Source organism: Musca domestica, unplaced genomic scaffold, assembly GCF_030504385.1.
Source record: "Musca domestica strain aabys unplaced genomic scaffold, Musca_domestica.polishedcontigs.V.1.1 2, whole genome shotgun sequence".
NCBI classification, from domain to species: domain Eukaryota; kingdom Metazoa; phylum Arthropoda; class Insecta; order Diptera; family Muscidae; genus Musca; species Musca domestica.
In genome coordinates this window covers 4,095,671-4,114,611 of record NW_026712249.1, presented here as the reverse complement: position 1 = coordinate 4,114,611, position 18,941 = coordinate 4,095,671, and the positions used below count along the sequence as shown (strand labels likewise).

The 18,941-nt window shown below is 34.2% G+C and overlaps 2 protein-coding genes across 2 annotated transcripts in view; one reads left to right on the top strand and one right to left on the bottom strand.

Moving 5' to 3' along the window:
- LOC101888540 (poly(A) RNA polymerase gld-2 homolog B) overlaps positions 1-18,941 on the bottom strand; it is a 58,637-nt gene continuing 39,696 nt past the window's right edge. The window contains exon 12 of the mRNA XM_059121684.1: positions 1-1,046. The gene's annotated coding sequence lies outside the window, so the exon portion shown is untranslated. The remainder of the gene's footprint in view (positions 1,047-18,941) is intronic.
- Positions 6,319-8,335, top strand: LOC131802156 (uncharacterized). Its single transcript, XM_059121686.1, has 6 exons — positions 6,319-6,995; positions 7,068-7,189; positions 7,247-7,387; positions 7,447-7,659; positions 7,731-8,081; positions 8,135-8,335. Exons 1-6 carry the CDS (start codon positions 6,692-6,694, stop codon positions 8,303-8,305), a joined length of 1,302 nt encoding a protein of 433 aa, XP_058977669.1. The 5' UTR covers positions 6,319-6,691; the 3' UTR covers positions 8,306-8,335.

The window sequence follows — 18,941 nt, the reverse complement described above, 5'->3', positions numbered from 1 at the left end:
TTTACATACATTTCCATTTTATTTAATTTATTACAAATGTTTTTAAAACTGAGGGAGAAAAGTTACACATTAATAATGGAGATGATGTTGAAAGTGGAAAATAAGGAAGAAAACAAATAATTTTGGGCCATTAAAAAAAATACAAAATCAGTTTAACATTTTTTTGGGGTGGGGAAAAAAATGGAAATATTAGAGTAATTTAGTTTTGACAATAATCATTTCCGGGACCAGGGTGAATATAATCTTATTAAATTTTAAAATAAAAGATGTGCAACCGAGTAAGAATTACTTACGAAATTTCTGGCCAGAAACAAAAAGAAATTTTAAAACGGGGATGATAAATTACTTGCCGCCACAATAATGGAATGGTGCACATCTTTTTTACAATTTTTTTTTTTTTGTTTTCTTTCTAATTTTTAACAATAATTCGAACCTTCACAGAAGGTAGGCAGGGAGGCACACATACATTTAATATATACTGCCTTAAAATGGATATATATGTAATGCTGCTTCTTCTACAACAGAAGAGATTGACAACAACATGGCGGTGCTACAAATAAGTTTTTTTTTTGCTGAGCAAGCATTACACATATTACAATATTTTTTTTTTAATTAGAACTTACAAAAAAAGGGATATCTAGTTTCCATGGAATTTACAATTTTTTTTTTTTTTTTTGTTTTTTGATATTCACCTTCAAATATTTTTTTAATATCGTTTTTTGTTCTCCACAAATGGTGTTTTTTTTTTGTTTGAAGATGAATTTACAAAGATTTCAAGACTATTTTATAAAAATAATAACATTTTTTTTAAATTATTCTACAATGTATAGAGTATACTCAAAATAAATACTTTTTCACATTCGAAATATGTTATATGGACTTTTTTTTTTTGGTTTATGGCAGGATTTTTATATATATTTTTAATTTTTTTTTTGGTTTTTTTCTTTTAATTTAATGAACAAATTAACTACTATTGTGTGTTTGCGGCTCTGTTTAATTTAACATTTTCTTGTAGTTCTTTCATTTCATTTTTTATTAATTCCATTCTGTAAAAAATATGTATTTATATATTATGATATTTTTCTTAAGTATATTTATAATGCACTTATAAAAGGGTTTGTGTGTGTGTATTTGTATTATTTAAAAAAAAAAATATATATATATTTATATATCAAAATATTTATACATTGAAGGCAATAGCCTAACGTTGCGATGGTCACTCTCACTAGAGACACATACTAGTATGTATGTAGGTAACACATATCAAGTGCTCCAACATTTCTATTATGAATAAATAAATCAATATTTAAAATGTACTAGAATGGTTTGAATTGACATCAATGTCGGAAATACAACTCTTTAAATAAATCCAATTACCGACTATCAAATATATTTTAAGAATGAGATGTGATGAAATGAGAAAGAAAAGAAATGATGAAATAAAAAGATGGCGTCACTCTGTGAATAGCCAGTAAAGGGTTAACATCTCAGGTGAGAACGAAACGCGCGTTTAGTGGAAGAAGGTAGCCATTTGGATAAAATGAACATTTTAGCATTTCTTAAAGAAATTTAAAAATTATGGAAAAATAACTTAAGAGACAAGAAGAAAGAAAATTACTTAAGAAAATATAACAAAAGTTCCGAGTAAAGATGGTGAGGGAAAGAATTGAAGCCCTAGTTGGAGGGAGCACTCTGGTACCTCAAGCCGTCAGAAACGCAAACCGAGGAATGTAAAGCCCAACAAACTATAAAGCAGCTTGAAATAAAGTTGGCAATGTGAAAGTTACAAAAAGATATAGCTGAACTTCAGAATCCAAAAAAAATCTTCGGCTAATTTTGCGGATATCGAGGGGGCAATTCCAAAGATTACGGGTGAAGATGAGTGCAAGAAGACAAAATGGATAAAAGGATTTGAGCGGGTTACCAATATAGTAGACTGCACTGCGGCAGAAACTTTTTTATGTGAAGGAGAACAAAAAATCCGCTATGCACAATTAAGTCGAACTTAATTTGCAAATTTAACATATTTGCATTTAAAGTTAATTTGAAAAATAAATCTCAGTAGTGGAATAATTTGATTTCAATTGGCAGGAGACGCAAAGGAAAAAATATAAAAAATATTTGCAGAAGAACAAAAAATCTACCATGTTGAACATAATTTGCAAATTTAACATATTTGCATTTAAAGTTAATTTGAAAAATAAATCTCAGTAGTGGAATAATTTAATTTCAATTGGCAGGAGACGTAAAGGAATAAATATAAAAAATATATGCAGGAGAACAAAAATTCTACCATGCACAATTATTGATTAATTCGAACTTAATTTGCAAATTTAACATATTTGCATTTAAAGTTAATTTGAAAAATAAATCTCAGTAGTGGAATAATTTGATTCCAATGGCAGGAAACGCAAAGGAATAAATATGAAAAATATATGCAGAAGAACAAAAAATCTACCATGTTGAACATAATTTGCAAATTTAACATATTTGCATTTAAAGTTAATTTGAAAAATGAATCCCAGTAGTGGAATAATTTGATTTCAAATGGCAGGAGACGCAAAGGAATAAATATAAAAAATAAATGCAGGAGAACAAAAAATCTACCATGCACAATTATTGATTAAGTCGAACTTAATTTGCAAATTTAACATATTTGCATTTAAAGTTAATTTAAAAAATAAATCTCAGTAGTGGAATAATTTGATTCCAATGGTAGGAAACGCAAAGGAATAAATATAAAAAATATATGCAGAACAAAAAATCTACCATGCACAATTATTGATCAAGTCGAACTTAATTTGTAAATTTAAAGTTAATTTGAAAAATAAATCTCAGTAGTGGAATAATTTGATTCCAATGGCAGGAAACGCAAAGACATAAATATAAAAAATACATGCAGGAGAACAAACAATCTAAAACCAACTAAAGAATAACAACTAAAAAGTTAATAACATTGACGACAACCGTAAAAAACGACCCGAAAAGATATGTTTACTTTTACTGTTTACAATACATATTTTTAGCTTAAGTATTTTTCTTGATAGCTCTAGATTTTATGTTTCTTTGTTCTTTGTCAACTCTATGAAAAATTGTCAGTTATTTTGAATTAAATACAACCTTGCAACACATATATTTGTGCAGCTCCCCCTACATGTAATGATGTAAATATGATCATGTAAATATCGGTTAACTAATAACATCGATTATCTAGTATTTAGTATGTGTAGATTACTAAGATAATATGTCCGTTACAGAATAGTCTAGATTAAGAATATTCTAGTTTAGAACCATCTAGAAAAGCTTTTGTATATATAAGCAGGAGAAGAGAAAGAAAGTTACCTCAGTTTGTAAAGTGTCTGCCTAAGAGTTAACAAGTGTGAAATAAAGTCCGAAAAAAACGAAAGTGTCCGCGAGTGTTTTATTTGTCTACCTGGTGTTAAGTGTTAGTGGACATTAGTGGAAACAAATTTAAATTTACAACAAAAATCAATAATTGTAAAATCAATTAAATATAAGAATTTTTTGAATAAATAGTCAGTTTGTACTTGGCATCCACACAGAATAATCTTGTTTTCTTATTCTCGGTGGTACGGAAGTTAACTCGCTCAAGTGTTAATAAGAAAGAAATTAATAAATAATAAGAACCACAAGTCAAAGTGTTTATTGAAAATCATTCGGTCGCCGTCCTACACATTTAAAGTTAATTTGCAAAATAAATCTCAGTAGCGGAATAATTTGATTTCAAATGGCAGGAAATGCAAAGAAATAAATGTAAAAAATATATGCAGGAGAACAAAAAATACGCTATGCACAATTAAGTCGAACTCAATTTGCAAATTTAACATATTTGCATTTAAAGTTAATTTGAAAAATAAATCTCAGTAGTGGAATAATTTGATTTCAATTGGCAGGAGACGCAAAGGAATAAATATAAAAATATATGCAGGAGAACAAAAAATGTACCATGCACAATTATTAATTCGAACTTATTTTGCAAATTTAACATATTTGCATTTAAAGTTAATTTGAAAAATAAATCTCAGTAGTGGAATAATTTGATTCCAATGGCAGGAAATGTAAAAGAATAAATATGAAAAATATATGCAGAAGAATAAAAAATCTACCATGCACAATTATTGATTAAGTTGAACATAATTTGCAAATTTAACATATTTGCATTTAAAGTTAATTTGAAAAATGAATCCCAGTAGTGGAATAATTTGATTTCAATTGCAGGAAACGCAAATAATAAATATAAAAAATATATGCAGGAGAACAAGAAATCTACCATGCACAATTATTAAGTCGAACTTAATTTGCGAATTGTAGCATGATAACACAATGAACACACCTATTTTTTTTTTTTTTTTGTACTTCTACGTCGTCAGTCGTCTCTCAACTCTCGTTGACTTTAGACTACGTGCGCGCCGTTTCGCTTTCTTTTTTATGCGTTTTGTTTGTTTTGCTTTGAACACTAATACACACACAAATACACACATTCCTTCCATCTAACCAATAACACAAACATTATCTTATTTGGTGATTTTGCTGAAATTTAATATTCCTAATTTCAACAGAATATACAATTTTCTGCGAAAATGGGTGATGAGGAGCCGCCTCCTCGTTTAGACCCGAGGAAAAGAATTGAGCTTTTTAGCAACCCTGGAAGCAAGAAGTTTAAAAATAATCAGCCTTCTATGCAAAATAAAATGCCGCAGTGCTCTGCAAAAACAACACCAGCAAAAGAAAACACCACTCTCACACCATATGAAAATCAATATTTTAATGATACAAAGTCCATCTCCACCAACACAACTAACAACTGTCACTCCAACAATAACAATCCCTCCAATCCATCCAATATACCCAAAAACACAAACAAAACAGATATTTACAGCTATGATAACTATGAAAACCAAACAATTCTTTACAGCCCAGCCCATCCAGGTCCATATTACGTACTTCTTACTTCTGATGTGCCCATTTGCCCTAGAAGAAAGAACTCAGAATTACATTTGTATGCCAAATTAGCCAGTGCCAACATAAATGCTCATTTTGTATCAAAGAATATTGCATATAAAACCTTCCGCCTGAGCTTCAACAATTATAACTCGGCAAATAATTTTGTTTTGGATCCAAATGTAAAATCTATTGGTTTGAATGCTTTTATCCCAGATAGATTTGTACAAAAATTTTATGTTATTAAATCCGTACCAGTAGAATTCACTGGCAAAATGATATATGATCAAATCAACAGCAGCGACAATGATTTCAAAGCTGTATCAGTACATCGTTTCAAATACAAAAATGAAAATGGTCAGTATGTGCCGTCGCAAACCATTAAAGTAGGTACTGTAGCGGACTACGTTGTAAAAGAACTTAAAATGTTCAGTGGAGACGGATTTATATATTCCACTTGTACGCTTATGTAAAAATTGCGGTCGTTTAGGTCATATAGCCGTAAAATGTAGAGCCAAAAAAAAATGCCTTCTTTGCGGGATAAACATTGAATGTCCCATAAACTGCACAGAGCCAAAACGTGATACATGTTTGTCGACAATTAAATGCAAAACATACTGTACTCTACCCAGATGTATACTATGCAACATGGAAGATCACAATGCCATGGATGTCAAAAAATGCAAAAGATACAGCAATGAAAAAAATATTCTGGAGGCTATGGCAATCACCAACCTTTCAAGGAAAGAATGTATCCCTAAAGCTTCAAACAATTACTTTGAAATTTTAGATGAACCAAATTATGAAAATCAATTTCCCCAAATTTCTAGAAAATGTAGAGCCAAAAAAAAATGCCTTCTTTGCGGGATAAACATTGAATGTCCCATAAACTGCACAGAGCCAAAACGTGATACATGTTTGTCGACAATTAAATGCAAAACATACTGTACTCTACCCAGATGTATACTATGCAACATGGAAGATCACAATGCCATGGATGTCAAAAAATGCAAAAGATACAGCAATGAAAAAAATATTCTGGAGGCTATGGCAATCACCAACCTTTCAAGGAAAGAATGTATCCCTAAAGCTTCAAACAATTACTTTGAAATTTTAGATGAACCAAATTATGAAAATCAATTTCCCCAAATTTCTAGAACACACCTATTATATGTAAAACACATATCGATAACCATTAGAAAGATAACAAGTAATCGTATATTTAATATGTAATCGATAACCACATTGTTAGAGGATAAGAGTTACATGAATAAATCACATCATTCGTTAGTCTGATTGCCAAACTGAGTGGACGTGTATAGATCAGGTGTGGCCGAACAAACGCGTACACTGAGGGAAAAATCCCGTTGCGAAATCAAGCACGTATGTTGTCATTTTCGCAACGACCCGTTGTTATATTTTTCAACAACGGCTGTTGGTGAATTGTGCACGAACGTGCTCAAATTGACACCGAGACGTGGTCAACTTTCGGTACCAACAACAGCCGTGCTTAATTTGTCCATTTGTAATATTGGTAATTGCAGCCGATTACACACGAGTAAAAAATGACAACGGTGGTGCATGATTCACACACGGTCGTTGTCAATATGACACCGGTCGTGTATGAATTATGCACCACCACCTGCATAATGATGCACCACCGTTGTTACTTTGTACACCGACGTGCATGAATCGTACACGATCGTTGCCATTTTAGCAACTACCGTGTATGAATCATGCACCACCGTTGTCATTTTTTTTACTCGTGTGCAATCGGCTGCATATTTACCATTTTTTCCGTGTTATTGAAAGAGAAAGGACGCATTGTGCAAAAAATTTATTGAAAATGAATAATAATTCGCAAGATCCTCAAAATATCATTGGTGAGTTGTTAGAAATCGATGGCAATATTGTTGTGGTTCGCGATACAAACCATTGCAGCAGTCAAGATGCGGAAAACAATGAGGACGATTATATGTTAAGGGAGTTCTTAAAAGGAATAAATATGGAGTCGCTTTTTGAACAATTAAAAGGTAAGTAAATAAAAATGAATTTTTCAGTTAATCAGTGTAATTAACAAAGAATTTTCTTTTTTGTTCTTTTAGCATCACATGTAACATTTCGCAGCTTGCAGTACTTGAAAAAAGAAGATTTAAAGGAAGCAGTGCCACCATTGGGACTGCGTGTTGAATTCAGAGAAAAGCTCTTTGCTTGGAAAAAACGAAAGGTACGTATTATTTGTTTTACAGAGTTGAACTCAGTATTAATATTGTCATAACAATAGCTCGGGATTGATGACGAAACTATGTCAGTTCCATCTAAAATAGGTGAATGGTGGAAACGCAACGAGACACCTGCAAGTACTCCTGGTACTCCCGACACTACAGGTTCGAACTGCTCAAAAGCCAAAGGAATTTTGTCAGAGGTAAGGTAAGAGTAATATTTGTGTAAGCATAGTTAATGTAGTTTTTTTATTTAATATAGGATCTAACGGAATTGTTAACACATACCTCGAAGGGGAAACTAGCGCTTGAATGTAGTAGCGTTAATAAGAAATTAAGTGACGAGCAAAGAGATGATATAATTAATATAATTATTGAAGATATTTTAACCAACAATGTTACTCTTTACACTCAAGACTATATGCGCATATTGGATGAAATTTGTTCCGTTTTTCCTCTTGAAAACGAAATGAGGGTAAGATTAACAATATAAACAACGTATCTGATTATGTAGTTTCTTAACTTATAATATGTCTTTATTTTTAGGATTATTATTACATTTCAAGAAAAGGAAAGAACAACGCAAGCGGAAAACTTTATGCCAAGTATAGAAACAAGAAGTCCAAAAGAATAAAGCTTTTGATTTCCGAGCCTAGCACAAGCAAAGCAGCAACTCACACATCTCCTAATTTTTGTAACAAAGATGTTCCCGAAATTGATGAATCAGTTGAAAATTCATTGAAAGCTTCCTTACTAAGAGAATGTAATGATTGGGGATCGATCTGCGAAAAATGGAAAAGATCTTTTAACATACGGCAAAGAGATATAAAAAATTTAAGTAGCCATACATTTCTCCTTGAATGGACGAAGTTGTCCGATGCAAGAGCTTCAGAATTGGTAAGTAGCCATGAGCTATTTATTTGTATATGGATACTAATGTTTCGTTTTAGGTCAACATTGATTTCGATATTATGTATCCACAGAAAGGCAATCTTCTACTTTCTAAATGGGACCAATTTAAGAAAAAAATTTACAATTATTATGGGAAAAATATTCATAACGAACATTGCAAACAACTCTTCGCAAATGTTTTGACGGCAAGCAGCATAGGTAAATTTTAATTCCTGATTTATCATAAACATTAAAAGTAATATTTATTTTATATTTCGGTTGCAGATGCTCAAGATTATATATACGCAATACTGTTGAATTCAGTTTTACCATCACCTGCTAGGTTTAAATGTGGAAACGGTAAATTACGAAAAAAAGTAACAATAGCTGATTCGCAGGAAAGTTTCGTACTGCGACTACCGACAATTAACGATTATAAAAGGCAAATTGATACAGTCACTGAAAAGTATTACAATGCTGGATTAACTATACAGCCATTTATAATTGTGGAGGGTTTGTCCGATTTCAATATAAAAGGTTTTTATGTTTTTTTTAACCACAATTTGTTAAAATTTCAATCGTTCCTCGAATGTTTAGATACATGTTTTAAAATTTTTCATGCACTTTCTTTAAAATATCCAAATGCCTGCCAAATTCCATGGATTTTTATCCAAAAATATTTTTATGAAATTAATACTGTATATGATATAAAATCAGTTAATTTGACTTCACTTATTAATTTCTGCAACAATAATTAAAGTACAATTCAAAATGTATATTTGCTTTCGTTGCCGTAAGCATTTTGATAAGGCAAATCTTTTAATAGCTCATTTGAAAACAGACCATTTAATGTCCACTAAATTTTTAAAAGTACAATGCGTTCAGGACAACTGTAAGCAAACATTTACAAAATTTACGTCATTCAGAATTCATTTAGAAAAACTTCACAAGAATCACACAAAAGCTCCACCAATGGTTAAAGCCATTAATGTGCCAGTTGAAATGTCATCATCAAAAGAAAATGATTATACAAACAGTGAAACTGTTATTAACAACAATACAATAGAAAAGGATTTAAATGTTTTGAAAAAGAAAACCTTATATCTGTCTTTACAATTACATGGTCAAAGCTATATGCCTAGAAATCATGTTATAGAAATACAACATTCTGTTTCAATTCTGCTTTCATCCATTTCATGTACAATTGAAAAATATATAACTGATCATCCAAATTATGAAGACTTAAGGTACTTACTAAACTTTTGTAAAAATCCTTTCGAAGAAACTAGAACGGAATATAGACTTTTAAAAATTTTAAAAGAACTAAACTTTTATGATGATCCAAAGGTTTATGTAATTAGCAATCAAGTCTCGGAAATTGTTATCAGCGGAAATCCCAGTTTAGGTCCAAAGTTATCCAATATTTATATAATGCCACTGAAATTCATGATAAGTGCCCTTTTTAAAATTCCAAATCTCTTAGATTTGACATTAGAAAACTCCAAAAAATTCCTAAATTCACCTGTTTTACAAAATTTTACAAACGGTGAGTTATATAAAACTAAATTATTAAAATATCAGTACAATTTAGTTATTCCCTATGTCCTTTACATGGATGATTTTCAAATTAATAATCCTCTTGGAACCCATACATTTTCCATATGTGGTTGTTATATTAGCTTTCCTTCAATGCCACAGCACTTGTTGTCAAAACTTGATTATATATTAACTGCTGCGTTTATACCATCAAAGGATTTAAAAGAACGTGGAAATGAAGTTTCATTTCACAATCTTGTAGAAGAGTTAAAAATTCTAGAAGAAGGGGTTGAAATTTGTGTTCAACAAAGTGTTCAGAAGGTGCATTTTATTTTAGGTGTAATTATTGGAGATAATTTAGCAGTTAATAGTATTTTAGGCTACGTGCAATCATTTAACTCTAAAAGATTTTGCCGGGTATGTAGAAGAAAAAAGTCCCAAATGCAATTCGACGCAATTCAGCATTTAGATAGTTTAAGAAACCAAGAGAATTACAACTCAAATGTATTGGAAAATAATTTTCAAGAAACAGGTATTAAAAACAAGTGTATCTTCGAATCTTTACCAAATTTTAACGTCACTGAAAATTTTTGTTTTGATATTATGCATGACATTTTCGAGGGCATATGTGTCTACGATATGTCTAATGTAATTCTCGGGCTGATTCAAGAAAATATTGTTACGTTAGATTGTATTAACAGCAGAAAATCTTTATTCCAATTTGGAGAAATTGAAGTGGGAAATAAATCTGGACCACTAGATTTATGTAGATTGAAAAACTATAACTTAAAAATGACAGCTAGTGAAACTATGTGTTTTACTAATTTTTTACCTTTAATGGTAGGCGATTTAATTCCTTTCTCCAACGATCACTGGAAAGTTTTTATAATATTATTACAAATAATCGATTTACTTTTAAGACCAAGTTATATAGAAGACGATTTAATAAAATTGGAAGAATTAATTAGAGATCACCATTCACTTTATATAACATTATACGGTTCGTTAAAACCGAAACACCACTTTCTTGTCCACTATCCCACAGCTATCCGAAAATGTGGTCCCCTTAAATATCTCTGGAGCATGAGATTCGAAGCTAAACACAAGGAAGCAAAAGCCTATTTAGGAAATACTACATCAAGAGTAAATCCCTGTCGTTCATTATCTATTAAGTCTGGATTGAAATTTTCCAATTTTTTATTAAAACACGAAGATAACTTAGAACCAAATGTTATCATTAATACGCATACCATCGAAGATTTGGCAAAAGAGGAATATTGTTACAAAAAAAGTAAGCCAGTTTTAAATTACCAAAATTGCAAAGTGTCTGATGACATTTTTTTTAAGGGAACTAGGTATAAAAAAAACTATTATTTAGCAACAAATAATGCCGCAATTGAACTTTTCAAAATTAAACATTTAATAATTGAAAATGAAAATGTTTACATTTTATGTAACCAAGTAAAAGTTAAAAACTTTGATTACCATTTACAATCGTATGAAGTTGGTTCTCTGAATGAGGATACAATTTTTTTAATACCAATTTTAGATTTTATTACTTACCCATTTCACTTATATCCTATGAATAATGGAAAAGTTTATTTCAGATTTAAGTTAATTTAATTTGTTTCTATACATTGAATATATGTAATTCGAATTGTTTTGTTAAATCAAATATGTATTTATATTGAATTTATGTAATTGGTTTCGTTCAATAAAATACTTTTCAAAAAATGTCGTTTCTTCTACTAAGGGTATAAAATGGAAAAGGAACGGATATCAAAAAATGACCACCATTGATTTCAATCTGACAACGGGCGTTGACAATCCGACAACGGAGCGTTGACAATCTGACAACGAAGCGTTGACGATCTGACAACGAAGCGTTGACAATCTGACAACGGGGCGTGCTCGAAATGACCACGTATGTGCTCATTTCATGCACATCTGTTGTTGAAATCGTTGCCAAAATCTCGGTGTCAAAATGACAACAGCGTGCTCATTTTGACACCAAACGTGGTTGATACACTATCATACACGGATGTGGTCATTTCATACACGGATGTTGTCATTTTTTCTCTGGGTGTAAATTAAAAAACAACGCCAACCATTGTGAAATTCGAGCAAATTAACGAACAGTGAAATCTTCTAATTAGATTAAAATATTAAACTAAAAATATTAAAAAATAAAAAAAAACTGAGGAAATAAAACAACAAAAATTAGTGATTGTTGTGAAACTGAAAAAAAAAAAATAAAAAAACAGCAAATTAAAAATGAAAAGAAACGGTGCGTGAAGATTTAATGGCCCAGCTGAAGCTGGGAGGAATCAATCAACAAGGGCATGCAAACGGACAAGTAGTTGGGGTGGTAACAGACAAAGAAGGGCATGCAAGTAAACGAAACGAAATAACGAGCAATCCAGAGCATGCTGGCGAACAAGACAAGATAATGCTGGAAGAAAAGTTGGAAACAAGAAAGAGGTTGCCACATTTTCTGATGTGGAAGGTGCGTTGCCAAAATTTTCAGGGGACAACCAATTAATAATAACAAAGTGGATACAGGAATTTGACAACATAACCAACGTAATGAAGTGCTCCAAAACAGAACAATTCATTTATGCACGGCGTATGTTAAAAGGTAGCGCGGCCCTGTTTTTACGCAGCACAAAGTCAAATTCCTGGGAGGGCCTGAAAAAAGAATTAGTGAATGAGTTTGGCAGAGTAGTTGGGGCGAAGGAAGCCCTAAGAAAGTTGGGCGCTAGAAAGTGGGACAAACAAAATGAAAGCCTACACCGGTATGTCCTAGAAATGCAAGAACTAGCGGAAGACACTCCACTCTCGCAGAAAGAAATAGTGGAGTACATAGTGGATGGTATGCTGGACAAATCAGTGGCAGCTTCCATATCCTTCAAGGTGGTCACGGTAGCCGAATTTAAAGAGCTGATACCAAAATATGAGAAAATGGTGGCGGACCGAAAACAATATCAGCCGAAAAGTGATGTGGCGAAGCAGACACCGCCAGCAGTCAAGTGTTTCCGATGCTCGAAGTGTGGGCATTATTCAACAACTTGCACAGAGGGACAGCGGCCAATAGCGTGTTTCATTTGCGGAAGAAAGGGTCACATGAAGATCAATCACTATGGACGGTAGCGGTAATCCCAGACGAGGAGGAAGTAGATTGGAACATACGGGTAAGAGTAGCTTTGTGTCCCAGTAACACGGGGTCTAATGATCATCTTATTTCTTCCTTACTTGACACGGGTAGCCCATGTAGTTTTGTTAACCAATCAGTGATCCGGTCGGTGTCCCCACAACTCAAGATGAAGAAAAAGAGAGTTTCTAAATATAAGGGTCTGGACGGTAGAAAGCTGAAAGTATGCGGACATCTTCCGGCATTTTTAGAGTTCGGAGGTGTTAAAAGAAAAATGAATTTTATTGTTTTCCCTGATAGTGCCCCGTGTACCTTGGTGCTCGGGCGTGACTTCCTAAAAATATTTAATATTGTTTTATGTTTGAAAAATGGGAACCCGAACCCAATTGAATTTTATGACAAATTCGGGAAAAAAATGTATCAATTTATTTTTAGAAGCAGACCCTCAACCTGAAGTAAATCCAGGGCTGCTAAAAATAAATGAAAAAGTAAAACCGAATGAAAATGGTGTTCTTTTTGAAAATGATAAAGGGACGGTAACAGAAATAAACAACCCACAACAGGAAGGGTCTACTCCTGTTGGGGCAATAGAACATGGTAAGAATATAAAAGAAAATGGGAAATCGGATGCTGGGGAAATAGTCAGCAATGAAATAGAAACATTAGGAAAAGAGATTATATGGGAGAATAAGCATGCATAATAGAAGAAATAAAAGAGAAAAATGTCTACTACATAAGTTAATCCAAGATAATTATTTTGGGAAACTAAAGGATAAACCAAAGACATCAGATTTCAAAGCGTCAATTTTGGTAACCTCGGGAAACGCGACCTACTGTTCACCTCGAAGATTATCTTTTGCGGAAAAACAGGAGGTAGGGAAAATTATAGCGGACCTGCAGGAAAAAGGGAATAATACGACCAAGCAACTCCCCTTACGCTTCGCCCATAGTACTAACCAAGAAGAAAAGTGGTGAGGTAAGGATGTGCGTAGATTACAGGGCCTTGAATAAAATCATAGTACGGGACAACTACCCCCTCCCACTAATAGAAGACTGCTTGGAGTACCTTGAGGGAAAATCATGGTTTACCATAATTTACCTCAGGTCAGGCTTCTACCATGTTAGATTAGAAGAGGAATCGGTGAAATACACATCGTTTGTGGTACCGAGTGGCCAATACGAGTTCTTAAGGTTGCCATTTGACTTAAAAAATGGGCCAGCGGTATTTCAACGATTCATAGCCGGAATTTTTCACGATTTTCTGAAGCGGGGCGAAATGGTAGTCTATATGGATGACATAGTGATAGCGTCAAAGACTTTGGAGGAGCATATCCAATTACTAGGAGAAATATTAGACCGTTTAGCTATGTATGGGCTTCAAATTAAAATCCAAAAATGCAAGTTCGCGTATAATGAAATTGAATACCTTGGGTATAAGGTATCGCGGAAAGGATCGAACCATCAGACGGACATGTGGAAGTAATCGGGAAGTACCCGATGCCGAAAAACATTAAGGAAATGCAGGCTTTTCTTGGGCTATGCTCTTATTTTCGAAAATTCGTACAGGGATTTTCTCTAATAGCCAAACCACTGTATGAACTGACAATAGAAGAGGTCAAGTATGAAATCACGGATGAGCGTAAGGAAGCGTTTGAAACGCTGAAGCAAAGGTTATCTTCGAGTCCAATCCTAGCTATTTATAACCCGAATAGGGAAACAGAATTGCATTGTGATGCAAGTGCAATAGGATTCGGATCAATATTGTTGCAAAAACAGGATGATGGCGTGTTCCACCCTGTAGCCTACTTCTCAAAGAGAACGACAGACGCGGAGACAAGGTACCATAGCTTCGAACTGGAAACACTGGCGATAATTTATTCCCTGAGAAGATTTAGAGCGTACTTAGAAGGGATTAAATTCAAAATAATGACGGACTATAACTCTCTGGCTATGACTTTGGGGAAACGAAACATCAACAGCCGCATTGCACGATGGGCCCTTGAACTAGAGAATTATAATTACACCATTGTGCATAGGCCAGGGGAAAAATGGCCCACGTCGATGCCCTGTCTAGAATCGATCCAGAGAACAGTAACAAAGTAGTAGCAACAATCGAAATAGAGGATATAGACTTCCAATTATGTGCGGCCCAGGCTAGGGATAAGGAAATAAGTGAGCTAAAGTCGAAACTTGAAAATGGAACCGTGAACGGATATGATATGGTAAACGGGGTTATATATAGAAAAATTAATGATGCTTTGCGGTTCTTCGTACCTAAAAGCATGGAAATGGAAGTGATACGGGAAATTCATGAAAAGTTAGGTCATTTAGGGGTTGACAAAAGTTATTTGAAATTAAAAGATCACTATTGGTTCCCAGAAATGAAACAAAAAAAAAAAGAGGAACAGAAAAAGAATTTGTAGCGGAACATTAGTTTTAAGTATAATTTGTATTTGAATATATTCATTGTAACGTATATTTTAACGTAACGTAACTATTATTAGATGTTTTCATGTTTGCGATACCTAAATGAATAACTACATAATGATTTCAACGAACCGACAATTCTTCGTTGTGTTGTGCTTTCATAATATTCGTTCAGTTTTGTGTTCGAACAGCTCTCTGTTGAAGGTATAAAAGAAGCAACATCAGCGAGGACTGTTCATTCTTGGTTTGCAGGTTCGTTGGAAGGTTGTCTGGCTAGCACATCACAACATCAAAGAAGATGTGGTCGCTGTACGCGATCGTCTTCTTGTTGTTGGGATGTGTGGCTTTTGAAAACTAGAGTAGTCAAGCATAATAGATTTGTGGACGCTGTTCGCGCCGGTTTCTATGCGCTGGGCTGCTGTTGTTGTTGTTATTATACCCTCCACCTTGGAAAGGAGGGTATATTAACTTTGTCATTCCGTTTGTAACATCCTTAAATATTCGTCTTAGACCCCATAAAGTATATATATTCATAATCAGCATAAAATTCTAAGTCGATTTAACGATGTCCGTCTGTCTGTCTGTCTGTCTGTCCGTCTGTCTGTCTGTCTGTCTGTCTGTCTGTCCGTCTGTCTGTCTGTCTGTTGAAATCACGATACAGCCCACATTATTTGACGTAGAGCTCCAAAATTTAGCAGAGCTATTTGCATTGTGTCTAGGATGGTTGGTATTGAAAATCAGATACATCGGTCCACGTTCTGGTATAGTCCCCATATAACGGTACCTCCCGATATTCGGTATTTTGATGATTTATGCCACGTTTTTTCACGGATTTGTCTTAAAATTGGTATTTGTAGGTCATAGCAGGTCCCTGAGCGTGTGGCAAAACATTGCATGTATGGGTCCAAAATTTGGTATAGCCCCCATATAACGGTACCTCCAGATATTCGGTAATTTGATGATTTTTGCAACATTTTTTCACGGATTTGTCTGAAAATCGGTATTTGTTGGTCATAATGGCTTCCAGCTCCGGTGGCGAAACATTGCATGTATGGGTCCATGATTTGGTATAGCCCCCATATAACGGGACCTCCCGATATTCGGTAATTTAATGATTTTTGCCACATTTTTTTCACGGATTTGTCTGAAATTTGGTATTTGTTGGTCATAATTGGTTCCAACTTCGGTGGCGAAACATTGCATGCACGGGTCCATTATTTGATATAGCCCCCATATAAAGATACCTCCCGATATTCGGTATTTTGATGGTTTTTGCCACATTTTTTCACTGATTTGTCTAAAAATTGGTATTTGTGGGCCATAATGGGTCCTAGTTCGTGTGGCGAAACATTGTAATTATAGGTCCACGTTTTGGTGTAGACCCCATATTACGGTACCTCCCCATAATCGGCATTTTAATGGTTTTTGCCACATTTCTTCTAATGTTTATTTTACCCTAAGGTGGAGGGTATTAAAAGTTTGGCCCGGCCGAACTTAATGTTTTTTTACTTGTTAATAATAAAACGATGGAATGTGTTTACGTGGCGACGATGGTTGCCGTTACACACTCATCATTGTTTGTGAAGAATAATTACCAATTAATCTACATATTTTGTTTGTATAATTTCTCATTCTTGGTTTGCAGTTTCTAGAATTGTACATTCTTGGTTTTCCAGAATTATTATTGAATAAAGAGCACCATTTGTAACGTTTTAAAATAATTAAGGAGTTATCATTTCGGAAGGAAAATAGATTCCCTTAATTTGGCGCCCAACAACAAAATTGTTATAAATTGTCTTATGTGTATCATGTATTCAGCACCTCATAAACCAAATGCGAGGGCATTACATAGCATCCCAAAAGAACCCAGACCCTTTCACACCATTCATTTGGATCATTTGGGCCCATTACCATCATTGCAGTCGAAAAGAAAGCACATTTTAGTCATAATCGATGCTTTCGCAAAATTTGTTCGACTTTATCCGGTTTTAACGACGAGCACCAAGGAAGTAAATGCAGCGCTTGTATCCAAGAGATCAGAGATAAAGCGGCGGCTGCCATTGCGAGGTCGCAAGAATATAATGAGCGGAGATTTGAAGAGAAAGGTCTTACTGTGAGTTCGTTTAAGGAAGGTGACTTTGTAGTAATCAAAAATGTCTGACCCGTAGTGTATATAGTAGTAGTAGATTGTACATAGTTTAGGTTAAGTAGAATAAGTATCTAGTCCATTTATTTAAGTACCTAAGCCAAACTACGCCTGCTAAAATTGCAATTTGAAATAAACGAGTTGGAAACAAAAAGGGAAAAACCGAAAAGCTATGTAAGTTTCGTGGACATCGAGAATGCCCTTGAAAAATTCAGCGGAGATAATGAGTACAATATCTCAAAGTGGACAAGAGAATTTGAAAAGATTACTGCAGTGATGGAATGTACCGCTGCGGAACAGTTTGTGTTTGCTAGAAGGATGATGACGGGCAGCGCCAGTTTGTTTTTGCGCTCTTCGAAAGCTACCACTTGGAACGAACTTAAGGCAGAGCTGACTGGTGAGTTCAAAAGAACAACAGGGGTAAAAGAGGCCCTAAAAACTTTGGAGGAAAGAAAATGGGAGAGACAAGCCGAAAGTCTCCACCGGTATGTATTGATCATGCAAGAGCTGGCTGAAGAGCCGCCTATCAATGAAGCCGAATTGATAGAGTTTATCGTGGAAGGCATGCGGGACAAGACGCCAGCAACAGCGATGTTCCTCAACGTGACGTCACTTGAGGTATTCAAGCGCAACATTCCACGCTATGAGAAATTAGTCCGGGAGAGAAGCCAACGCCGTTGGGCCGCAGGGACTAAATAAAATCTAAGTGAGGTGAGATGTTACAATTGCCAAAACTTTGGGCACTATGCCTAACGTGACCATACGTCCCGCTTTGGGCGGGACAGTCCCGCTTTGAGGTTATCTGTCCCGCTGTCCCCAGCGAGAGCAAAACTGTCTCGCTTTCGAAAATACTGGATATTGATATTGATGAAAAATACATGAGTTATTTTTTCCCCCGTGAACATATAATTTATTTGCATAGTTTTTTTCAAGCAACATTAACATTAAAATTAACTCGAAAGATTTTGTAATGCTAATGCTGGAGTTAATGTCGACGTCGTCGACGGCGTCAAATGTCAAAAAAATTGAATCGTATGAAATTTTATGAGAGCAGTTAATCTTAACGCCGTAAGAAATCCGACGCCGAAAAATTTCAATCTGTTTCAAATTTTTCGGCGTCGTCGACGGCGTTGACATTAACTCCAGCATAACAAGGGAAATCACCAAATTAAAAATGCTTATAAAAACAGAAAAAGTTTCTGTCACTCTGTAAGTACCCTAAGCATAGACGCTCTAAATTGTTCTGGTATCTTTTCATCGCGGAGTCGGAGAAGGCGAGCAAAGTCAAACAATTTATTTTCAATGTTAGTGATTGTAACATTACAATAATGCCTAAACGCAACTGTACTTTTAACATTTCTTTGCAAAATAAGTATCCATTTATAAAACAAAGAAGTGGTGAATCAGACGTTACGTGTGAAAAATGTCGTACTGATTTTAGTGTTGGACATGGTGGTGCCAGTGATATTGAGAAGCATTTAAAATAGGAAAAACACAAGCTTTCTGATCAAGCTGCCGCTTCAAGCTCGTCAATGCTTTCTTTTTTTAAAAGAACAAACTTGGCGACTTCCAAAGACTTGGATATAGCTGCAGCGGAGGGTGCGTG